We start from the raw sequence: 27,150 nt of genomic DNA, 5'->3' as shown, positions 1-27,150 counted from the left end.
TTTTTTAATTGGTCAGGTGTCTATAGTTTATAGAATAAAATAGAATCAATAATAATTTTCGAATCCCGGCACACACTAGTGCCTTCTCCAAGTCATATGCAAAAAACAAAAAAAATTGCTTAAAAAAGTGAAGGAAAGAATCGTGGGGAAACCAGCACACCTATTAATCTAAAAAACTCTGATGGAAGGTTCCACATGTATAAACTATTTGAAATAAGAAGAACAATGTTGGGCTATTGCAGGTAAGGCCATATTGATTGGGAATTTGGAATAATTATTATGTTCATTTGAAGAAGGTGGCTGGCAGCGGATGGATGCCGGCTGCCCAGGACCGGGATGGTTGGCGCTTTTTGGGGGAGGCCTACGTTCAGCAGTGGATGGCAATAGGCTGAGATGATGATGTTTCGACCAGTGTGCCACCAGTTAACTTCCTATGAAATTTCACTGCTTCCAATGACAGCATGAAGTTGTATCTTATTTGATTTTTTATACATAGTTACGTAATAAGTTTTATGGTTCACTTAGGTACCAATATGGCTCTTTCAAGTTAAACAAAGAATATAAAATCACCAACTAACAAGTGAGCATGCGTTTTGATTAATGATCTTTCTCTGAATGTCTGAATGAGTTTCAAGTTGAAATAAAGTATTTATACAGATAAAAAAGTAATAAATTTAAATTTAAACTGGGTGCATCCCCTTAATACCACTTCAAGCCTATTCTTGACAGATAAAAATAATCATAGTGTCAACACAAGAATAATATAACAATTACATCAGAACAATTCATATGTCAGTCAACCTATGAGTATATTCAACCTTTTTTCTTAGAAGCCTTCAAAGGTTTCTTCAACTCTTCTCGCAGTTTGAGTAAGCTGTATTTATTTTAATACAAACTGATCGAAGCAGGTAACGTAGGGCCGAAAAATTTTGATTACCACTCTAACCAGAAAACCTATGGAAAATGTCAAACCAGTTAAGCCTCTCTCCTGAATCTGACGGGTAAAAACTGTTTGATGTATAGCAAAATCTATCTGATGTCAGCAAATTTTAGACTCAAAATTTAATGTACTAATATGAGTCTATAACGGTTATATTTTATATTAAAGAACTATGGAATATACTTAGAGTTGTCAAATTGTTCATAAATCTATCGAAATAGTTGGTAAATCTATGTATTTTCTTAAAAGAAACAATCTAGTGGAAGTTACTAGGTGACGAATAGTGTTTGAAACCAGGACACGTAGGTACTGGCGAGGTCAAGTGTCCAGCCTCGGAACAACGTGTTACAGCATTTCAATTCAGAGAGACGTAATTTCAATATCACTGCCGGGCATTTAAAAATAAATATCGCAATAATAGTCTTTACGGAGGCAAACATATCTATGGTCTGAAGCTTATAGAAAAAAATCGTTCTAAATAGCGTAGTATTAATTTAGTTCTAAATTCTAGAAGAATCAATTCGTATGTATGTATTTAGGTGTTTTCATAAAATTAGTCAAGGACAAGATAACAGGTACCTTTCTTTCGTTATTACTTTTCTTTTTACTTGCTTAAATCAAGTAAAATCTTTTAAAAGGAACGTAGTTGATCTACCTACATTATTATAAATTTTCTGTTGGAATTAAATGTTCACTATATTTCAGAACTCTTGATATAGGTAATAAGAATAAAAAACTCAATCGTAAACTATTGTCAGCTATTCTATCATATACTTACAGAAATAATTCCACGTTTAGTTTCTTAGAATCCGTCAAGGCAATCAAAACGGGAAGGAAAATACTTAAATAGTCTATTATTATTGTAAAATAAAAAGTCTTCCTTCTTTCTTTCTTATTGATTTAACTTCCTATCTACTTAGTATTTATCTATTGTTGATATTGTTCAAGATGAGCTCCGGTGACTGGAGCGTCGCACAATAGTACATTCGCCTTCACCCCGGTTTACGTTCCGATTCCGACATTGAAACAAAAAGTTTTTTTCACATTGCGGATCTGTTGCTATAACTCGACCAAATCAAATATTCCTCTCGCAGTTTTGAATGCCATTCACCGCGCCGCTCTCTCGAAGTGGGTCGCATTCGTTTGTTTTGTCCGGCAAAACGTTAGGTTTACTTCGCGGAACGTCAGTCTTGTCGCGCCGCAGCTGAGATTGACATCCAGCGTTATTACCGTTGACGTGCGCGCATAGTTTAAATAGATACGAAATGTCATCTAATATAATTAGCGATAAATATCCTAATGATACGAAATTGAATAGTTTAAGTGCATTTACTGATAAAAGTTTGGCGCCAATAAACGGGAGGTACAGATCGAAAAGTTTGTCTAGTGATAAGTTAAATAAAACGAATGCGGATCGAGCGGCGATACTGGAAGATGTTGAAGACCATCATGTTTCAGAAAAGTCTGAGACCCCTGGCTGTTTAGTTGGCAACAGAATAACGGAGCAAGACACACACACCATGAACGGGTAAGTTTAATGTTTACAAATAAATGTAGCGTAAAATAGGGCTTCGTATCACCTCCGTGAGTCGTGACCTCAGTTTTCATTTGACGTTCGTATTTATTATGTATTTTCTAGCTGACTAAATGTAGGTACAGAAAGGAGCCAACGTATTGATATATCTATTCAGCGATTATAGTTACTGAAAATTAAGATACTTTGCCTGTTTATGATAATCTTTGATTTAATATTAATTGATTGCAATAAATTAAACTAAACTAATATTTTCATTTTTAAAACTATATATTAGAGTAAATTACATTTTTTAATGTTATATGAATAATGAATAATGTTATATATAATAAAAGTGAGTTAAGTGCAATGAATGTAATTAAGACGTAACCAGCGATTAAAAAAATTATATTTATCATTTCAATACTTCAAAGCACCTACTGAAGAAAAAATAAATTATAGGTTGAGAGTTCTTTTCATTAGGATTCAGTTTTTAATTATTTTTCATTAGCAAAAACTATTATATGAACATTTATTGAACATAGTCGAAAACAATGATCAATTAAACTAAATTTATTTTCATCTAGTACACTTGTGAAAAACATCTATTAATTCTCTATGGATATATGTAATCTGTCATAATATCACAATTTGAAAAAAACTGAGTAATTTAATCACAAATCTAGGTTTCTTATCACTGTATTTGCAGTGGTTTAACAGTCTAACAAAACAATTATCATTAAGAAAATAAAAAAGGTACTAATATCTAATAAAGCTTAGTCTAAAAAATAAGCACACAACTGCTCCAGAAGTTTAACTTCTAAAATGTAGGTAGATGAATTATTTGAACTAATTTCATAATTCATCAGTTGTGTATCAGTCATGCTCTCAGTTAAAGTCAGTTATGTTATATTAATAGAAAGGTTTTCAAGATAGTCCATAGTTAAAGTTCAATAATATTTTCTTACTATGCTTCTTAGCTTGAATATTTTTTTTTGCCATAACTGTCCTGCCACCTAGCAAAAAAGTATTTCTTGGAGTTTTCCGCTCTGCCCCGTATTGTTCCTTCTATTATTATTATGGTAGGCATCCAGTAGGCAAACAAGAATTTGCACAGTAAGTATCATATAAATGGTTGAGGCAATGTTTGTTTCTGTAATTATACTAAAAGTGTTTAATTATGTATTTTTTTGTAGGGCAATTAAAATCTTAAGTTACACTTTCCAGTTCAACAAATGTAAAATTGAATGAATAAAATTAGATACAGAAAGCGGGTTCCAAAAACTCATTCAACTAAATGTGGCAAATACTGAAAATAAATAAATAATAATTAGCAGAATTATCAAAATTGTAACTAACATTAGGGTTCTTTACTTTCTAGACCAAAACACTTAAAAAAGAATTCCCTGATATTGTCAACTGTATCACTAGAATATAATCAATTCAAATACAATTAAATTGATTATCAATTAATTATAATTAAACAAAAACAATAACTTGTCTTATCATACAAGTGTTATTGTAGCGGTATGACCTTTATTTAGGCCTTCACTTGTAGTATATATCAGTCAAAATGCATTCTTAGATAAGAACTTGTAATAATATTGATGCAACCTATTAAAAAAAAAGTAAACAGTCTATATTATTATGAAATATTTAATTTAATAATGGAGTATTAGTAGAAAAAATGAATTTATATTAGATTGTTCAATATTTTTATTCTATTTCAATTTCCATTTACAAAATGTTAAAATGAGTGCTTTATTAACAATTTTACCACAAATTGAAAATTTACATACTTCTTGACATTGCTCTATTTTTAATTGAATTAAGTATAGTAGGAAGGTTTTTTTTATTTACTATTTTCAATTAATTCTGTAAGGAAATGTCCTTCCTTAACTTATTTATTTACTTCATTATCTTACAAGGTGTGAATTCTATTTTCAGTGAAATATAATAGATTCTATGCTTATCTGACCTAGTTTTTCGAATTACAAATGAAATGTAGTTAGAACAATTTAGGTCAAATGGTATAATAATAAAGTGCACATTATGTATTTGTGATAACTCTTGAAATGTAAAACTATTCATGTGACTGTTTGCCCAGAACATTAATTTAATTATTTTATTATGGAAATTCATTACTAATTAATAAATTTTGTTGTGTATTTAGGTGATCAGACTGTCTCATATCATGTATGAGAGAAGTACCTTAATATGAGAACAATACCACATCTATTTACTAACATCATATTGATTCAAAAGCATCTTGTTGCATCTAACAGCAAGTCAAACATTGCATGCTTGTAAACAATGTACTACACAATTTGATTCAGAATGTTTACTATAGTGATTGCCATTTGCAGGGACTTTATTAACAAACAAACACGCACACGCTCGATGCCTTACATTTCCCAGGTAAATGGAATCGAGAAACATAAGGAAGATTTTATAATTGTAATTATCTTCTTGATTAGTTTGACCTACGCCGAGGGCAAGGCGGCGTGATGAGTTCTTTCTTTTTTCGTTTACGTACTTAATATTATTGTATTATCCTGTGGTACTTCGGCTTCAATAAATACGTAATTATGAGGTTAGAAACGTAATTATGAGTTTCGTGATTGAGGATTGTTATTTCTCATTTTATGATATCTCGTTTTGAAGACTTTTGTCTCTTATTTGGTTTAAAAACGGAAATAATTAGTTATTAGAAATAATTATTTAACTCGAATCGCCCGAATACTTTTTACCGAGATAAGAACATGCTGAAAATTGCTAGCACCTAAATAATGTTGGACGTAAGAAAATCATTCAGTTAGTCTTTGATTCGTTTAATGAAGTCGTTGCCATGCAGTAGCAGATGCGTCCTGTATTCTATCGTCCTAGCGTTGATACGGCCGTCATTCACAATATTCACACCTTGACGTCACTGCGTCAATACCTTATCTAATAAACTTGACACGTTTTACTCTGCACGTTTTGAATCTGACGAGTCTGATTTGAATTCTGCAAGCCCGTATTTAACACTGCCCTGGATAGCTAGCTGTGTGGTAGAGGTCACGACGCCAAACCGACTGTACTCGTTCGCGTGCGGGTTCGATCCCCTCGTAGGAAAAGCAATTGTGTGATCTACGAATGCCGTTCATGAGTCTGGGTGTCTTTGTCCATGTGACTTGAATAAAACTGAAAACCCCGCGTCACAAGGATACTATATTGCGGGAATCGTCTTTAAAAAAATAAGAAGCTGATATTGAGGAAGTTTGTGAGATACCTAATTCTTGGAATCTTTTATTCGCATTTTAAATAGTGATTCTTTGCCGGATTTTAATCTTATACGAATAAAGTTCAGAATTTGAAACTGCTATCGTTTAAATTTTTTATTAGGATTTACACATTTTGAATTAAAACAACCGAGACATCATGGTTTCAATACATTCGACCCGGACATAAATTTGTCCCCTACATATGGGTTCACTCGCGATTATATATTTTGTTTGATTATAGATTATATGTCATAAAATCTTTAGTTAATTAACCTCAAATAATATTCATAATATTGACGTATTTAGTCCCTAATATTATGTTATTGAAGAATAATATTGATATTATCCAATACGCGACGGATGGATTATTGATTTGCTTTCAGGCGACTGGGCAATGTTCAATACATGGAAATTGATCGTATCCTTAGGAAGTATTTCGTAGATGAATCATAAACGTTACTGGAAGTACCTTTTCCGAATATGTATTCACATCTTCTTGGACCTTAAAGCTGGATAAAGTTCATAAATAAGAACTGATTTTATTGACAAAAGTGGTCCCGTTTTCCATAAGTCCTGTTATAAAAGATCATAGAATAGGATAGGACCACAGATATTAAAGTGGCTCAGTGGAGTTATAAGTGTAATTTGTATGCAACATGGTTTTAGTTATTCTCACGGAGTACAATACAAGTGATCTTTATTGTATCCGCATCATCTACACGGCACTCACGGCACTTGTGATAATTATGGGATAAGGTCAGTGCTATAATGATAAAGAATGCCATTCTTATCCAATTCAGAAGAATACCTGTAAGGTACCTGTGACATTGTAAAACCTATTCTATTACAAACTTTCACCCATTTCTTAACCTGTAACCCCAAACCTTGCAAGTTAAAACCAGGAAAGTGAGCTTCCCGTGATAATGCAATATTTATGACTTGGAGCAGGGTCAAATGGTTAAAAGAAGACGAATAGTGTCATTTAAATTCAATTTCCATTGATTCATCGGCCATTGTAAATAGTGGAATTGGGGCCAAGATCTGACAGCGGAGCTGGAAGATAGCGGTCTTCTTCAATAGGTTTTATTTTGGGGTAGCAAAGCCAAGCCGGATTTTCTTTACTATAAGTTTTATCATGAAGACCTTGTGCCAATGTCATAGTTATAGAGGCAGCGTCTCGTATTAGATTTGATTTATCATCGTTGCGGACTTGCGGTGGACGGAAATAATTGTCATCGCGCACATGCGGCTCTAGACAGCCTCGTGACATACATATTTCCATTTTCTTAGAGGTTCTTCAAAACAAGTTTTATGTGTAGGTACTTAGTAAGGAAATCCTGAATTTTTTGGAATAATTTCGTGTCCGTATTAATAAGGATAATTGCTGCCAAAACAATGTAGGGTGTACGATACGGGGTGTCGATACATTTCTTTTTTTTAAATTACCGCTTGCATTGGATAAATGGATCTTAATTTTTTGGTCAAGATACTTTAATATGAATAAGTAGACTTACGGAAAACCAGGCTTTCAAGAGGTGGAGTATTGACTGCCTAAAAGTGTATAACCATTTGCTTCATAGGGGTACTAAAGTAGTCTTGACCCATATTAAAACGTGCGTCATTAACAAACCTTACATACTAACATGTGTTACTTAAGATTGACGTTGACGTGTATTTCTCATGCTAATGTTGCGTCTGTACTTGAATCTGTTGATTCTCTATACAGCTGTCACGCAGCAAACAAAATGGTAACAAAGCAAGTCTGACGAGGTCACGATCAATCAAAAAGAAAATGTAATAAAATTATTGTAGTATCATAATTGTTTTGAATGTTTATTTTGACTTGGACCTTAAAAAAGCGCTTTGGTACAATTTTTGCCTTTAAATATGCGATTATTTGGCCTTATTGAAGAAGTCTTGTATGTTTAGCTTTTCGAGGCCAAAATCGAATTTTTAACGACAATATTTCAGTTTTTTTTTTAATAAAACGAATGCAATAAATCAGGTACAGATCTGTGTCGCGTTAATAATTTTCTTTCACAATATACCGAAGTATAGGATCATCAAGTTCTTGAAGTAGTAGTGAAGGTTATTACCTACATATTTTCGCATCATTTACCCACTCGATTCCGCTTACCTGATGACATATTACGTATCGATAAATTCTTCCTCTCCATCAAAAACCCACAGGAAGCTATATAAAGTGTAATAGTGTTTCCAGTTAGAAAGTTTAACGTCGGAAGTACATTACACTGTTCATTTTACTTGTGTATGAGCCGTGAATGATACCGTTATCAGAACTCGCGTGGTTTTCTTAAACCGCAATGCTCGATTGTCGTAAATATCGATACTATGCTGCACGTTTGTTTATTTAATAGCCAGTAAAGTAATGTAATTTCTGTAATGCTTTACGAATTTGTGATGGGTTTTCAGTTAGGTTTTGAGTAGAAGTTAAGGAAGTCGTAAAATTGCACGTTGATCAATGAGTTGCAATAATTTTCTGTAATTCTGTAACTTACATTCCTCTCTCGTTTTCAATTTTGGTATTGTTATCGAGAAATTTAATGTGGAAGGAAATGAGCCTTTAGATATGTATGATTTTTTTTAATAATTAGCGCGCTATTTACAGATGCGGATGAATTAATGGAAATTGCATTATTTTTCGACACTTTTCGTGTTTTTCTAAGCATTTTTAATTAAAAGTTTGGATATTCATTGTATTGACAATGACTGTTTCGACCCTATCTGAATTTTAAAATTTTGTCTTGGCAAAATGTTTGTTATAAATAGGGGATATGATAGCGGAATTGGGACCTAGGTCAGATCAAGTTCCCTAATTAATTTTGTTTTACGAATTGGTTTTCATGAAGCAACTATCTCTATCATCAATGCCCAAGATCGATTCTATAAAGTCTACTACGCGTCTCCATTGTATGTTTTCGAACGTGGAATTTCACAAACGGTTTGCAATAAACATGTACGGAAATTTTAGAGGCCCATTATCCACGCTTATTATTTGGTTCTGTATCTATTATGTCCATTGTAAATGATTCAGGCCGAAACTGTTCGTTGAACGTTTTAATTTTTATGCTACTTTATTGTTTTCTTTTAATTCTTGTGTATCCCCGCCGTATTGTTCTAGTGTTTGTCATATTCTCTCCAAACACTTGAGTCAACTTCAGCACACACTAGATGACTGTTTAGTATGTAAGAATTAATTGTTACCAATAAGGCTGTGTAGTAATTTCGTGCTGTCTGCAATTCTCAGCACATTTAGGCATCTCGCATTTTCATTATATTTAAGTAACGTGTCGCTTAGCTTCCTTAATTGTTAAATTCAACGACACATTTAGGGAGCGACGTTTATTTACGAATAACAAAACTAATGGCGGTTATAATGTAAACCTTGAAGTACCAGTTCCTATTTGCGCACCTTATCATAATTTTCCAATGAAAACCAGCGTATAAAGGCCTCTGCTATTTACAATTTAGTCTAGAAGTCTAGATCAAACGAGGTCGTCAAGAGACACTTAAATGATCACTCGCAGCACTCGGTAGTAATGTCAACAGCCCAGTAATTAAGTGCCTGAGCTGCCGCAATGAGAACTCTGTACTTGAATGAACATATTTCCACTTGATATATTGTATAGTAAACACGATATATTAACATATCTTCTGTGTTTGTATAATTTACATGTTTGGAGAGTTCGTCTGTAGAATGTTCCAATTTGACGAATATTTTTCGAAGGTTTGCAATGTTGTGCTGTAATTTTACTTTTGTTAGTAATATTTCAATGTATATACCTAAAGTGTGTTTTTTTTATGTATGGGCTATAGTAAAGAGTGGTCTATCATCATCTGAAGTCCTGTTGATAACGTTTGTCGTTTCAAAAAAATGTGCTAAGGTTTCCTTTTATTATGTCACTAGTTTTTTGCCTAAAAATGGCACTGACCTGAGCCCCTACGTAATGTATGGATTAACGATGATCAAATATTTTTAACTATTTTGGCCCCCTTGCAGTAAGGCATTGATTACGCCTATTCAATTAAAATAGCACTTTGTCTTAGTATCCGAATCATTAATTCTAGTATTAAAAGGCGCTATCTCTTCTTTTTAGGTACTGATTTTTAGGCCTATCTTTCTTCTTTTTACATTTCTATATTAAATAAATTAAATAATATTATTAATACTATATACATATAACAATTCTGTACAATAAATAATAGCTTTCAGTTTCATGGTAGTAAGTGGATTATATTCGATCATGGCGACTGTTATTACTTAAACGAAATCCTAGCTCTATGATCCAGAGCCGATGGCTTCCTCCAGTCCTTAAAGTAATTTTACGCCTTGAAGTGCTCTAGGACTTAAGTACCAGACTTCCGAGACTACCATAATACTACGTTATTACGTGGCGGTAGTCCAGGCGGCAAATTTACCATAACTAATACTCAAATATAACTGATACCCTTTACAACCTGTACGAAGTGGTATTTAACAACCGGTAGATAATTATAATCGTCAATTATTTGTATAATCCGCTGAACATCCACCCGATTAGATAGCGAGATAGCAACATTGTAAGCACACAGTATAGGCAGCGTCTGGATTTTATTTGATTTCGATATCATACCGGAAATTTTATCATTTGGGAAGCTTGGTGTTTGTAAATTACTCTTTTGATATTTGAATGTCCTCTCGGTTATATTTCTAGAAGATTATTTTCGCTTAGACATTAATTGTTTTTTAAAAGCCTTTCTAAATGAGGACCGCTTTGCTGAAATGGAACACTTTAACCCATATTAATTTTAGTCCTTTTAGCGTAAGGTTTGCAAATTGTTCCTTAAAGTTGAAAAATATGTTGAAGCTATAAAATAAAAACGGATAATAAAATTAGGGTTATTAGCTATGAGTTGTTCTTCAAAAATACATTATTATGGAATTGTAATGCATTCTATGGATGCGTGCAAATCAATCATTAACTATATCTTGATTCTTAAACCTACAGACATAAGACTGTGTAAAATTATCTGGAATCTGTTTGTAGCTTGCCACGTTTTAAATAATAAAAAAACAAAATCTCAAAATAATGTCATTTCTGGTAAACGGGTAAACACATAAAACGTTGTGGCCCGCTGATGGACCGAAGGTTTCCTGTAGATCTGTAGACTTTTCTGTCCCGTTTCGCTCAATCTTCGATTCGAACCATTTTACCTCCAATAACAACCAAGAGGTTCAAAACTAAAAAGTTTAACGTATCACTTCATCTACAAAAAAAAACCTTGCCCTATCTATTAAAAAAATAAATAAATCTATGACAATATTGACATAAGACTCCTTCGGTAACACTATCAGTGGGTAGTCGGTGCAGTTATCTACCTACATTTGTGCAGGGAGTGGTAGTTCATTCGATGTCTCGAGATAACACGCGATAGTAATGAAGCTATTAGATTCAAATTAGTACTCATTCAGTTACGGTGCTAATATGTCAGATTGACGTTCACGGATTCAATTTGTATTTTATTTTTTATTTTCGTGTGTTTTGTGCCAGTGGTTCTAGTGTAATTGTTGGAAAATGGACTCGAAACCTCTTTTGTAAGTCCGTTTTGATGTTTTGTTAATAGTTTGCGTTATAACTGTTTGTCTTGGTAATGATTCGATGATTCGATACACAAAATGTGTAATGCGAGAGCTATATTGCACGCGCGTTTTATGTATGGCCATGACATGTTCAGTATTTGAAAAGGTTGTAGTTTTAATTGACTTGTATTTCATTACGATTAAGAATTCATGTACCTTACAAAGTTTGCTTCAGTACACATATTATTGAGGGATATTAAAATAATGTATTCTATTGTTTTCCTTGTCTTACAAGACATTTTATTTCGTATTCATTTGAATGATGATTTCAAGAAATGTGCAGTGCGATTGTAATTGGATCTACAATATTCTTTCGATCTGCTTTGCATACCGACTTCACCTATACAAAATACTAAATTTGATTCAGCCGGTATTGTTTTATTGAGTACCATAAAACTGTGACTTTGTTACTTGATAAATGTGTAACTGATAGAAAGTTATCGGCTTATAAACAAATTTCTCGCTAAAACAATGGACTTGGCACAATTATCTAAGGACAAAACAAATATTTGTACTACAATACAATTGGGTCGACTAATACAATATTTGTAGTTATTCAATGAGTTTTGACCTCGAATAACCCCGTATCGCTAATATTGTTTACATTCCGTGGTGTATGTAATATGTATTTACAATTCTTGCTCCTTAATTTTCTGATTTTGGATTATAAATCGTTGTATACCATATTTTACATGTTGCAATAAAGTAAATAAATGCTCCTAGTGGAAAAAAAAACCTATTCTGACAACTTTTTGTGACAAGTTAGCCGAATTTACTCAACCGTCGTTTCAGCTCATGATTAACGACTCCGGTCGAGTCTGAACTTAGTTGGGAGATCCCAAAAAATACGCAGAATGAATCATTCTCACGAAAGTTACGTTTAGTTAAGATTTATTTTCTCTTTATTGGACGTAAGCAATATTTTACTTAAGTTCAATTTTATGAGTAAAAACTGTAAATCTGTAGCGTAGATTTAACTGTCGCTTCTCACATCTATCTCTTAAACGAGTTAGGTATTGGGAGGACCTGAATGGATTTTAATCTATACTTCTATACTAATATATAAAGCTGAAGAGTTTGTTTGTTTGTTTGAACGCGCTAATCTCAGGAACTACTGGTCCAAATTGAAAAAATCTTTTGTGTTGAATAAACCATTCATCGAGGAAGACTTTAGGCTATAAACCATCACGCTGCGACTAATAGGAGCGAAGATACAATGGAAAATGTGAAAAATACAGGGCAGGTATAAATCACAACTTATATCTTCTACCCACGGGGACGAAGTCGCGGGAAACAGCTAGTAATTCATATTTATGATTCGTCTTACTGTACAGTGGACAACTACTTTCATATGCAATTCTACACATGCCATGTATTATTTACATGACTATAAATTATTATTATTATTAATGCAAATACTACACATGTCGATAGTTTACGTGGTAAACTAGTACGTAAGCGTGTTAGTCAATTGATTGATGACCATGCTAATGTTAATTCATATTAATAGACGGACTAATCCAACCAGATAAAACAATTTGTTATCAACATGTTTTTGACATATTTATGCTTTAGACTAAGGTCAGGTGTTAATTTATTTGCTAAGGAAAAAAACTTATTTCTGTGTGGTTTTTCTTCACATAACATTAAAACAAGTAATAAAAGCAGCATAATATAATTATATGCCCCAGTACAAAGAAGCGGCCTTTTCCTGAATAGGAAAGATTTTAGGTTTCAGCACGCTAGCTCTTTGCGGGTTCGAGTTTTCTGATTTCAACAGTTGGAATCCAGATTTCCTTACGATGGTTGCCTTCTCCATTTGTCAGTGGATGTGAGAAGAGATATAACAACAATTATTTGTTTCATGTATCCTAAATATATATCGTTACAAAAAATTGACAAATAAAGCAAATAAGAATGTGAAAAGCCATCGAGTTCGATTATTATGTAGGTAATACATATTAGCTCATTCTTATTAGGTACAAACAAAAATAACAAAATCGTATTAAGTATAAATCAATACACATTTACTACAAGATACTACTACTAATTTATCACGTGAAGGAAACGTTTTCCCCGTGTCCCTCTTTTGCCCTCAACAAGGTCGTAAGTGGGTCCAAATAGGTCGTTAAACCCGAGCTCTTAACTTGTAACTTATGATAACTTACATTAGCTGCGATTATGATAAGCTGATAAATATATGGAATACAACCAATCAGGTTGATAAGAAATGTCGCTGAGAATCTTATGTATGGATTAGCTATTTTTAGTGGTTTATGTATTGCCGCGATTTCAACCTCTTTTTGCTCGACTTTTTACACTTAAAAGGGTACCAGTCTTAATCAATCAATTTACCCTCTCCAACAGCATTGTCCATACATTGCTGGATGTAACCTTTACCCAAATCGTGCATCATCATCTGGTTCCTTCTCCAGCTAAGCAACCTTACAGCTAGGGCACTCCCTAGTACATAATGTCGCCTTCGGCATACAAACTAAATACCTAAGTACCGTAAACAGGTGAATAGATTTTTTTTTGTACAAAAACTGCTTGAATATTTTTTTTTCTTTATTGTATTTTTTTTTTTTTCGTTAATCGTCCAAAACTGTAGAAAACTATGTCTCAATCTACCTCGAAAATGTCTCTACATATTATATTCACTCCGCTTCACCCGGTATTTACAATTACGCACAAACAATTCGTAACGATATTATCAAAACTATAACAAACTCATTCACACATCGTTTACTATATTTATATATGACATATCATTAGATTCACTGACATTCATGCGTCTAAGTAAATACACGCGCGCAATAAAACATCAGAAAAGTAAAGAAAACAGAATTATCAACTTATCTATTGAATACAAAGTCGTTAATATACGAGGAAATGGGTCACAAGAATAACACTATTGTAATGATGTCATATTAGACGACAGGTCTTATTGCGTAACTAGAATAAAAAAAAAGAAGGAGTAAGAAGGCAAAGTCCCCTGATGACGTGGGTCGAAAGAGTATGGCACATAGACAAGTTAATGTCCCATAGGACGTTTCATGAAAGAGTAAAGAAATACTTAATAGGGTAGTTACCTGTTGTCAGAAGTAGCTCCAATGATCGAAGGCAATTTAATTCGCTGTAATTCTAGGAGACCCAGTTCCTATCGATCTTTTTTGTGCTGATTACGGCCTGTAAGTTACTAGCTTTTCGCCCGCGGCTTCGCCCGCGTCGATATCGGTTATATCGCGTTTGCAAGAGAAATCTTTAAAAGTCCGGGATAAAAACTATCCTAGGTAGGTTCTTTCTCAAAGTCAACTCTATCTCTGTACCAAATTTCATTAAAATCAGTTCAGTGGTTCAGACGTGAAAGCGTAACAGACAGACAGACAGAGTTACTTTCGCATTTATAGTATTAGTAGGGATGTAAATAGATATACATTAAAGTTATCGACTTAAATTATTAACGTCATTTTTTTTAACCCTGATTTAAATCATTTACAATCAAATCTTTTAGAATGACATGACTGCGCTGTAAAATTCGAAGAATAAATTAAAATATAATAAAAATCTATCCTTCTTCGGAGTTTATTCTTAATCCCTACATGAGAATCTGGTATACGCATAGAAGTGTAAATAAAACTCTATAAACTTCAACTTTTGACAGACAAATCCAAAAATCCTAACAAGTCGCAACTAACACAAATGAACTTCAAAAGGCTTGTGTAATCTCATGATAATGTTATTAGCCAACGATAAGGTTTATTGTTTATAATATATTTAGTACATAATATATATTGCTACCTACCTGCGATAACACATGTTTGCATGTAAATATATCGTATTACATTGATATAGTATGTATTTATCTTTACACACATCAGTGTAGTATTAGTGAGTTATTACAATAACATAAGACGGATTGTTAATTATTTATTTAATGTCGGTTTTTTCACGTTTATTTTTCGGGATAGCTCGACTATTTTCTGACCCAATCGGAGTCCTAAATCATGAGCTGACGCGAACGCAGGGTCGGCACTTGAATCCATACCGATGAATACTCGTGAGCAAACCCATTTATCATATGGGTATCCAAAATCTGATGAACCTACAGCTAATTTCTACCGTAATTAAATAAGTCAGTATAATTTATTATTTTTCTTCGCGCAAAGTCATTGGACTGAAACCGAGGTTTAAACCGTTCTTGCAAACAATTATCAATTGTTTTCTGAAGTGTAACCTCGATTAGATCAAGAGCACTCTTAAACCAAGCCTATGTAGATAGCCATCTCACCTATGAATGTGCGGTGGAATCTCTAAGCACCGCCAATTAACGTCGTATGTCACAAGTGTCGCTGCGTTACGGGTCAATAACCTTTGAATAAGTTGACTCCACATGGTTCCATCTTGTTCCTATACAAATCGGACTAGTACCATAAGCGTTAACACTGTCAGAAACTGTTTCATATTTCTAACAGTAATAAGGATTACAAATAAAGTTTATTTTGAATCTTCAGTGTTCGGTTTGATGTTTTCTAGAAGATAAACAGCAGGAAAAAAGTAACCCGTGGCTAAGCTATAACTGCATTGATTGATCGATCACAGGTTAAGCTACATTTGATACGGTCGGTCCGTGGATGGGGGAGCATCTTTGTCATAGCGTGTTCGGAAGGCACGTTAGATAGTGGGTCCCGACTGATATTCATACGTCTTTGACAAATATTACTGGTAGCCAGAAGCTAAAAAGTCTGACAGCCAATCTCACTAAGGAGTGTCGTGTTGTCCAACTAACTAGGTTGAGGGGAGGTCAGATAGGCAGTTGTTTTTTATTGTAGACTGGTGTTTATCTGCTTACGGTTAGTCTGGAAGGCGACCCGAAATAGTTAGGAAAATGTTAGGATGAGGATGGTAAGATGTACTTTTTGATCCCCACACGCCCTCTGTCGAACGTAAAACGACTATATAAATATTTGTGCAATAATATCAAATAAAACTTGCAATCATTTCGCGATATATTGCTTCCGCTTAACGTGAACCACAGTTTGATGGTTGTGGCTTTAAAACTACTGATACCAATTTTGTAAAATATTTTGCGGTAGCTGCATTCACACGAGGAACATTTTGACTTCATTTGAGTCATTTCGTATCTATATCTCTGTTTGTAAAATAGGAAGAAATGGTAAAAACGTAACCCTATTTCTGAGGTCTGTCTGCCTGCCCGTTGTTTACTAAGAACCGTGTTTTTAAATTTTCATGTATTTATGTTGCCTATTCTTTCATGTTATGATTTCTTTTCGAGTGACAAGTAAATTTTATGGTACCCACAAAATTATTTGTCATCTAACCGATTTGTTTTACCGTAGCTTATCTGTATCTTATCCTACTAATTGTACTAAATCTTCAGTGTCGCAACTTTGACGCCATTTTTATGTATGAAGATATTTTACAAGCAATAGATGTGTCTGTTGTTTCTGTTACAAATAAAGAAGTTACCTGATGACTTGTTTGGGCTAGATATTGTTGAAACTGGGAGTGATACTAAGGTGCTGATTGGCATGCAGCCTACTGTGATGGAATATTTATTTTGTTTGTCACAGATCTTATGATTGCTACCTACTCTGAAAGCCGTGGAAAAGCCAGCGTTTATTATAAAATTACTACTGTTTCTACTTGAAAAATAAACTACAATGTTTACCGCTAACCGTAGAAAAAATTCTTATCATAAATAACAATACTATCTTTTTACTTTTAATAAGCAAAAAGCGCGAATCGGATAGTATTTGCAATTATATACAAATAATACGATAAAAATATCAAACATCTGAGAGGACTCGAACCTGCGACTCCTGGCTATACGCGTCAATCTCTTTATTAAGTAAGATATCAACGTGACTAACTATGAAGTGTAACACAGAATAATCTATCGCACAGGTAGAGAATTCGGTTGCCAAGCCCTCAATACCCTATAAATATTTTCCGGAAAACATTTCGCAATTCGGGATGTTACCAAACCATGTTAACAGAGTCTCGAACAAAAGATAGCTATTTAATAGTGATAACATTATGTAGTTTAACTCACCGATTACTGCAGCAAAACAGGATGATTGGCTTGTTTGTGAAAACATGATTGGTTATGTAAATATGGTGGAATCACAATAGTGACAGAGTATCTGAAATAGACCTTCTTACCTCATCATACGGTCTATTACAGTATCAAAGTTAAAGCGAAGGTGTGGGCAATATTCCCCGAAATGATGGGTAGATGTAGAAGTGCTATAACAATAGACTTTGACTAGAACAGTATTTGATGCAAATTGACACGCCTACACGTGTTAACTCCTACGCGGAATTCATGAAACGGTATCGCGCAAACATTGTTTTATTTACCAACTACATTATTTGGAAGTAACGAATAACGATTTCGATTTGAACTTAGTCCTTGACTAACCAGGCGACGCCGACGTGCTATTATCCACTTCGAAAATGATAAAACGAGTCTGAATTTAATAGCTCGAGTGCGTTGGTGTAGTCTTTGAAACATACATGAAGATGTAGGCATGATTTCATGTCTGGTCCATAATCTGTTGTAAAATTTCTCTTCCACTTGGTCCACGTTAGTCGCCGATTGCATCTAAATGGCTATATGTCAGATGTCAGGTGACAGAAGTTAGTTCCGCAAATCAAACTGTTTTGAGTTTGTGCGTTTGTTCATATGACACTTATGTTATATTCTCGAGAAACGTAAGGTATAGCTATGGTTGGTAACAGCAACTTAATAACTTGAATGTTGAATGACGTCAGTAACTCAGTACCCATATGAAGATATAATCAACGCACGCTATATTTCGTTTCTGTCCCCTTAATAAGTTAGTTTCTAACCTTTGAGCAATTGACCCTTAGTCCTTGCATCTAATTCAATTGAGAGTTATTTATTATTTAAAACATGCTACTTTAAACGTTAATAGACAATCTTGACCAAGCAAGTTTAACTAGAACAAATCCTCATATTGTATTTATTGAAGAAACACGTGTTTACGCTTACTTCTCGTTATCTCCAACCTTTTTGGACAGTCACGTTTTGGTATAGTTCTTCTTTACATGTACTTCTGTCATATGTTTGCTAACTCCCTTACCCGAACAAAATGGAAAAGGTTTGTCCAATAATATTTCATGTTAATTTCTGTATTTCATCAATTTCCAGATACAAGGAAGGCAAGGTATCGTACGGCACGGACAGTCCGGCGCGGGGTCGGCGCGTCATATTCTGCGTGCATGGGAACCCGTCTACAGGGTGTTGCGCCGTCATAGAAACTAACACCGATGGAGACGACGGAGAAAGGCGCAATGGAAGCATATCTGAAGTTGAAAGTAAGTTCTAGACTAAGTAGCTTATGCGCGCGATTTGGGTCGCTTGGTTCAGAATGAATATTTAAGTTAGATACTCTAAAGTCGGATTATAAAGCTCTAGGGTGCACGCATCTTCTGCTCGCCTGGTTTATAAGAACTTTAAAATGCATTATAAAAAAGGTGACCTTCATTACCCCTAATTTAGACAAATAATTTCTTAAGGTCACAAGAACCGATTTTTTTCCTAAAGATATTTCAGCCTATCGTCTTACCTATTACGTTCACTTCATTAGGCTTTGCGCATTTCTAGAGGTCAGACTGGCACATATTCGTATCAGTTTTCGCACCATGTGGAGGGATATTGTTTTACTCCCCATGGGGGTCCCACAAAATTTGGATAACTTTAAATGACTGCTCCTGTGACCTTCGGGTAACATGGTAATCTTTGCTTAAGGGGTAAGAGGTTCAATTGGGTATTTATTAATACAAAAAGAACTGCTTTTAAGAACATTAAAAGCAGAAATTTACGTTAGGGGCGGGCTAGTAACATCACTGGCTAATAAAAAGCGTATTGGTAAGTGACGTCACACGCGATTTGAAATCACTGTATCCCCTTCGTTTTTATTCGATATAAAAGGAAAAGTAAATATCCAAGAGTTTTTAGAAATTGTCTGACGGACACTACAGATTTACAAGTTCTATTTCTCAGTCTATCACTTCCTATTCTATAGTGTACGTGATGTCCGCTATTAGACTCCTGAATCCGACAATTTTATTTAGTAATTTCTGTGAAGGTCATGTCGTATGACGTCAAGCGCATTATGTCGTTTGACTGTGTTTATAAGTGTTGTCGTATTGTACTCTGGCATTGGATATGAGTTTCAATTTCTACAGCATTTTTTCCGTAGCAAGTATTTATCGGGATAGATAGTTGTTTGGGTCCCAAACCGAGAGGGCTAATTTTTAGACTAAATGATACCCGAAAATGATCGGATTCGGATAAGTATTCTTGGAAATAAATTGATGGACTCGATATTCTATAATGTAAATATACTCCTCTGTGACAGCTGGACCGATTTAAATGATTATTTTTATATGCGTACACATCGCAGGATGGCATCTCGTTTTCACACCTATAATGTTCCTTAAAGCTTCGGTATTACCTTACCCTACATCCACCTTCGGAACATTCTCATTTTTCTTGACGACACATCAAACCTTATTTAAGAATAACTCCATTGTTAATTTGAAATTAATTTCTTATTCTTTTTTTTTTCAGGGCATTGTCACAGATCAAGAAATGAAGAAATAGACAAACGGGCGCGTAGAAAGTTGATTATAGCCAGTATATTATGTGTCGTATTTATGATTGGTGAAATTGTTGGTGAGTAGAACTTTGTGATACAATTTTTTGACATCTTAAATTATATGAAAGTTATCACATTGCATTGTTATGCGTATGTTAACGTCGCACAATGCTTATGTTAACATTTCTGACACACTAATTTGCTTTTTAAGTTAATCGGTAGACAGATTAAGGCAATTTTTTCGGCTTAAAATTGAGGCAAAAGGCTCTGAAAGGATATAATTTGAAAAATAGAATAAATTCTCTTTTATTAATGCCAGTTACTTCTTTAGATAGGTATTCTAGATAATTTAGAATCGCATACATTTTACAAATGATTGTGTTTCAGATCGCTTCTTAAAAAACCAAGTGGGTAGTAACTGTTATCATAACGTTATATTGCAACTATCCACGTTATCCAAAAGAATAGTTTATGTAATTGCTATTCGTCATAAGAATTACAAATAAGCTAGCGTGTAATCGTTATGTAGGTTATGGAAAATGGCGCGTGGCCAATATCTGTATTGTTTACCGACATGCAGAAAACCTGATTAAAATACCAAAGGGCTTTATGTAATGATATGACGTGAATAGTAATACGAAATATTGCAAGTCATCAATTAAAAAAACAACTTTGATTTGAAACTGAGTCTGATGGTAGTTTTATAAATTCTCTAATCTGTTCTCAATATTAACTTAACATGACCGTCATGTGATCATTTCAAATCGAACAAGATTTAATGCTTAGACAATGTCAGCTTACGACGTGGATCTTATGTGTCACTAGCTTTCAAACATTCTCTACTGATCTTTCTAATCCCATAATATTTAAAGTTCTCAGATTTACATGCCCACCATACGCACAAGCGGATTTTATTTTTAAAATAATTTAATCTCCTGCTATAATTTGCTTATTACCTATTTTTTTACTTTTTTAACCCTGGTTCTTACTTTTTTAACCCTTTGTTCTGTTTCCTTCTACGTAGCTAGGTGAAAACTAACGAAACTCGTTTGTTCCATTCCAGGTGGTTACTTATCAAACAGTTTAGCGATAGCCACAGACGCTGCCCACCTCCTCACAGACTTCGCCAGCTTCATGATATCATTGTTCTCATTATGGGTCGCGAGCAGGCCCGCGACGAGACGGTAAGTAACGCATACTCAACTTTATGATGTACAAGATAAAGTCTTGAATTATTTGACAAATTTTTCATGTTTTTAATACGCCGAAAGTGTTGCTAAGCGGACAGTATTCATAATTATGTAGAATGTACAAATTATCCAAGCTTAGACAAGACTTGAACCTACGACTCCTGGCTATAGATGATAGTCGCTTTACCAGCAGAGGTACCGAGATAACTGACCAAAAATTTAAATGGAATTACGTGGTGACCTGGTTAGCCTGTTGGTCTAGTGGTCAGTGGCCCTGACTGGTAAGTGATATGCCAGAGAGTTTGATTCCCACCGAGGACAACTGTTTGTGTGATTGACACAAAGTCACCCCGATTCAGGACAAGCAATCGTCAATCACACAAATGCCCAAACAAATCATGCAAATGGTATATATTACTCATAATACAAGCTCAGCTTACTTTGGGCCTAGATGGCGTTGCCTGAAACTTGTGGTCCTCCATCCACCCTAGCCACACATTTAGCATTCCACCGCTCTGGCCCCCAGCATGTCGTTCGGCTGGTACCGCGCGGAGGTGATCGGCGCGCTGTCGTCGGTGCTGCTGATCTGGGTGGTGACGGGCGTGCTGGTGTACATGGCGGTGCAGCGCGTCGTCTACAAGCAGTTCGAGATCGACGCCACCGTCATGCTCATCACCTCCGCCGTCGGGGTCGCTGTTAACCTCGTGTGAGTATGCCTCACTTGTAGTCTAAGTTGCTACGGATACGTTGCAACTGATGTTGATGGCAATATTGTTATTTAAGGGGTATAATAGGGTCTTCGACAGTAAAAAAACTGTTTAGTCCGTTAGACAGATTGATTGTAATGCGAATTCAATATTTTTTGGAAATCTGTCTGACGGATTATACAACTTTATGTTATTCGATTTGTTCAAATACAGTTAAATCCATTTAGACCTCCTTTCATTTTTGTCTTACTTGATCAATTTATTTTAAAAAGCTAATGGGCTTCAATGCTTTCTTCAAGTTACTATTTTCAACTCAAGAAAGCGGAAGTGGATCGGATGCCTAAGAATTTAGTCCTTAGTTTCGTCTAAGACGAACTAAGTCTATACTTTGTGATAGTTGTATATTGATGATGTTTGTTGGCATGGTCCAGCATGGGCCTGACGCTGCACCAGCACGGCCACAGCCACGGCGGCGCCAGCCACGCGCACTCGCACGGCGCCAGCAACCCGCCGCTCAACAACAAGGTGACACACACACACTCATACACTTTCAATGTCTTGAACAACTTTCTTCAAGACAGGAGTAAGCTAAAAAAAAGAATTAATTATCCCAAAAAAGAGTTAGGACAACGAACCCAGCCTTATCCTAGAAGGACCATTAAAATTCAAGCTCACAAAGTAGTATTGTTATCCTAACCTATAAGTATACTAATTTAAACCTTAACTATTAACCAATAGAGTAAATTTTCAGAGTTATTAAACTAACATTTTCCCAACAGAAACCTAAGGATTCCAATACTTCAACCTCAACTTCCCGCTCATCCAAACTATTCTCGAAGACCGTTAAACTAAGAAAAGCCAATAGAATAGTAATTTTAGCTTTATGTCTTTTGTCATAAGATACATTTTCAGAATTAGATATGAACGCAGTCATAGCCTGTAGTTTGTTGTGTACATTTTTTTTTGTTTTCAACCCTATACCATGAGTTATAGAACTCATTTTCGTAGTTCCCAATTTGAGATAGAATATTTAATTCGCGGTCCAGCCTGACGATCGTTATCAACTTACCTTTACCTTTGTAAGCCGTAAACACCGTAGTTTGCACACTAATATGTACCTTATTTCTTAAGCAATAAATATACTTTTTTATTACCAGGAGCGTTCGGATTCAGACGTAGAGAGTTCGACGTCCCACTCGCACGAACACCACGCGGAGAACATTAACGTGAGGGCTGCCTTCATACACGTGTTGGGGGACTTCCTGCAGAGCTTCGGGGTTCTCATCGCCGCCATCGTTATTTACTTCAAGGTATTGGTTTTAAAGACTAGTAGACTTTTCTTTCAAGACCGTTTGGTAGATTAAAATGAAAAATTATATAGGATGCCGCAGATGTAAAATCAATAACCAAATGTGTGTAGCGCAAAAAAAAAAGTGAGTTTGTGTGACGTGACTCCTTGCTACAATTTACACTACTACGTCACCAGACCACTGGGCACACAAACATTTGTCACTACCCAAGACAAATGCTTGTGTGATGAGCAAGATCATTTGTTCTAAGTCTGGGTGTAATTCATCTATATTATTTATGTATTTCGACATATGTAAGTATGTTTAACAGTTGTCTAGTACCCAGAATATGTACAAGATTTACTTATTTTGAGGCTAGGTGGCGTTGTGTGAAAGTTGTGGTATATTATTAGGAGAGCCCCAATCCTAAACTTAAAGAACTTATCTTTATAATTTCTTAGTCTACACTTGAAGCACCATCTCTCAAACTATATAGATTTATTCTTCTCTTACCGTGTTGATATCTATTCAACCTTAAGTCAACCAACTAAGACTTATATTCGTTTACCCCGCAGCCGAGCTGGAACCTAGTGGACCCGATCTGCACGTTCCTGTTCTCGGTGCTGGTGCTCATCACCACCTTCAACATCATCAAGGACACGCTGCTTGTGCTCATGGAGGGATCGCCACGAGGGATCGACTTCCAGGTCAGTTGATTAGAAATAAGAAGCAGATGGATATATAGATTTAGCTGTTTTGATTAAGGCCGATGGGTTGATACTAAGTACAAATATTTGGGTGACCTTATGCCTGTTCTGAGTTTGGGTTATCTTTCTTTTTTAAATACGGTTTCCGCCCGCCATCTCTAAGTAATTTAATCCTTGTATTTTGGGGGGTTTTAAACATTAATCAACCAGAAACAGGTTGTTCTACGCAAGTATTCTATCCTGCGACACGTAGCGAATTTTAGATTGATCTGGTGACTACCACGGTCTCTCGATCTTTGTGTTCAAAATCAATTAATCAAAAGAAAAAAAGGATGATTAAAAGTAAAAATATTCCAATATGATAGATTTTTCAGAAGTTGCTATCTTACCTTTTGCTCTTCAAGTGTCATCCTATTAGTCTCTTGTAATCGATTTAGATCGATAAACCTAATCGATATTTTCTATTAGGATGTGGCCAACACGTTCCTGTCGCTGCCGGGCGTGGTCCGCGTCCACAACCTGCGCATGTGGGCGCTGTCGCTCGACAAGACCGCCTTGTCCGCGCATCTTGCTATCCGTGAGTACTTATACAACTAACTACACGTTACTAAAGACAACATGTAACAATCAATATCTTACGCAATAATAATTTTCTTTCTATATTCTGAAGCAAAGATTTTGTCGAATGGGGTACTAAATCCTATATTATAAATCTATTTAGCCCGTCAAACATATTTTCAAAGAATATTAAATACGTATTTTTTATGAGGTTATTTAAACGTTACTAAGGTTAACGAAATAAAAGTCAAAATACGTAACGAATATTTTTTAAATCTGTCGAACGAACTAAACAATTTTTTTGTTGTCAAATACCCCATTTAAATAAAGCAAAATGATCAATCATTTTCACTCATCCTAATATTACAGGAACCGGCGTAAGCCCACAGAAGGTTCTAGAAGAAGCCACACGGTTAGTTCACGACAAGTACAACTTTTTCGAGATGACGCTTCAGATCGAGGAGTTCAGCGACGGCATGGAGGACTGCAGCCAGTGCAAGATGCCGCAGTCCTGATCGGGAGACAACTGTGAATGTATGCCGAACTGCGCGACTGGTGGGGAAATGTAACGGCTTAGAAGTATTGTGTATTATGTTTAAAAGCCTTTAAGAATTTGTATTGAAACAGTATGAGGTGATTTCTGCGTTTCTCGTCAATATAATAGTGTGGAAACCTTATGACTATACTGTAGTCAATTTTTATGTAACTTAAAACAGTAGCCTGAATAAATTTTTAGTCCGGCGAAACACTAAAATCAATTTTTAAATCTGAGAGAGTCAAAATGTTTCCTATGTGAAGAATTACAATGACATATCAAACCTTAAATAATCAACCAGTGAAAATACACATATTAGAAGCCATCTCATATCTTTATACCGACCGGTCGCGCAACAAATGTATTTGAAAAATGTTCCATTGATAGCCATTGCTTAGGTATTTTAATGACTATTTTGTGACTATCCTCTTTATTGCAACTTTCCAGTCGCATAGCATATTGATTATTTAGCATTTAATTCCGCATACCGCTAAAAACTGTGCGAAGAGGAGAATGCTATTTTTTGAAATACCCCCTTCTCTGTCCGTAACAATCCCGAGCATAGGTAATCTCCCACAAAGTGCCTTTAATTAAGCCAACCGTAATGTTTTAAATATATAGGGATATATAGGGAAGTCACATATTCCATACCTAAACAAGTCAGCTATAGTTATAAGAACCATCGCACATTATGCGTGCGACAGTATTTATTAAAGATAGAAATGTTCGAACACAACCACCGTGCGATTGCTAACACCACAGACTAAATAAAAGAAAAGACAGACTATTTAAACAACGAAAAAAATAATTCAAGAAGTTTCCGTTACTCTTTGTTTGTGTAGAGAATATAAGCTTAAAGAAATACGACAAAATTTGGGACTAAATTAGACCTATTTTGTTATTTAATCTGTGCTTCAGAAAAATAAAATGTCTTTTGAAAATGTATACGAAATGAGTAACATATACACTCCATATCTTTACCCGACTGCGTCTGAATGATTTTATCATCAGTCAGTTTTTATGATTTGAAAGTCGATTTTGTCGCCTTAACTTTCCACGTGCCTTATTTGCGAACTAGAATGCAATATTAAAAAAGAGGTATTTTTGTGCCTTAGGTAAAACATAAGTTTACGCAAAGTTTTTAACGGAAGTATGTAAAATTAAAATGCAAAACTTAGTCTATAAAGCTGTTATGAAGCGCTGGTCCTATTTAAATGATAAACTTATATTTATAAAATCAAAACGACCAAGGACAGTCAGGGTAACTGTTTAAAAAGCTAATAATCGCATGATGCCCTAATAAGAATGCAGATATTGCTATCCTGCCCTTTGAAAAGATGTAAGATAAGGATAGCTATATTAGGGCTTTCATACCGTAAAAATGAAGACTATGTGAAGTAGTTCTCCAAAACTTAAATTAAATTTGTAAAAATGAATCCCGGTATAGTTGTTTTACCTTAGAGCTCTAGCTTACCCTCAAAAATGTTATGGCTATGTCAATTTGTGCGTTCAGTAATGCAATTTAGTGTCAAAAAAGTATCTAGAGGCCAAAATGAATGCAATTAGAGGCTTTGTAAAATTAAGTTTAAGAACGTGAGACTTTAATTGAATTATATATCAGCCATTATGGACGTTCTAAAAAATACCAATACATTACAAAAGAACTTTGAAGTACTCCTTTGCTTGCAAACGGTGTAAATTTTAATGTCAACCAAACAAATACAAATAAAATTAAACGTGTTGTCAATGAAACGTGTCTCAACTCTGACACGTGGAATAAAATCCGAATTTATTATAAAACCTTGTATTCTTAGTATTATACAAATTTCAATAGTATTTGTATATAGCGAGATATTTATTAGAAACTAAGTAGAATATAGCTTAATGATAGAGAAATCATGTAAACGGTTGATTAGTTTTAACTTATTTCATTATAGATTATAAAGATCAATAAATAATTTGAAGACATGAATTTTTAAGTTGTATTAATCCCATTCCTTTTTATGTTTGTAGTACATTTATTTGGCATCGCCAAGCAAAGATTTTACGAATGAGAAATTAAAGAAGAAATACAAAGAAAACGTGGTTTTGATAATATCTAGCAACTTGTGAGAGATTGCCGGAAAAAGGCATGAACTTTGCGGAGGGTCTATTAG

General features: G+C 34.7%; 1 protein-coding gene across 2 annotated transcripts; it reads left to right on the top strand.

Moving 5' to 3' along the window:
* The first annotated feature begins 2,114 nt into the window (after positions 1–2,114).
* LOC113501686 (zinc transporter 2-like) lies at positions 2,115–26,966 on the top strand. Of its 2 annotated transcripts, none has more exons than XM_026882873.1 (10): positions 2,115–2,468; positions 18,556–18,722; positions 19,981–20,085; positions 21,072–21,192; positions 21,725–21,904; positions 22,337–22,430; positions 23,063–23,215; positions 23,770–23,901; positions 24,370–24,478; positions 24,829–26,966. In XM_026882873.1, the coding sequence occupies exons 1-10, from the start codon at positions 2,206–2,208 to the stop codon at positions 24,972–24,974; spliced, it is 1,470 nt and encodes a 489-aa protein (XP_026738674.1). In that variant the 5' UTR covers positions 2,115–2,205; the 3' UTR covers positions 24,975–26,966. The 2 variants fall into 2 exon arrangements, with proteins under 2 accessions (XP_026738674.1, XP_026738675.1); XM_026882874.1 differs by lacking the exon at positions 2,115–2,468 and adding an exon at positions 11,147–11,312.
* The last annotated feature ends 184 nt before the right edge of the window (positions 26,967–27,150 follow it).

Source organism: Trichoplusia ni, chromosome 16, assembly GCF_003590095.1.
Source record: "Trichoplusia ni isolate ovarian cell line Hi5 chromosome 16, tn1, whole genome shotgun sequence".
NCBI classification, from domain to species: domain Eukaryota; kingdom Metazoa; phylum Arthropoda; class Insecta; order Lepidoptera; family Noctuidae; genus Trichoplusia; species Trichoplusia ni.
This window is presented reverse-complemented; position numbering and strand designations above follow the sequence as displayed.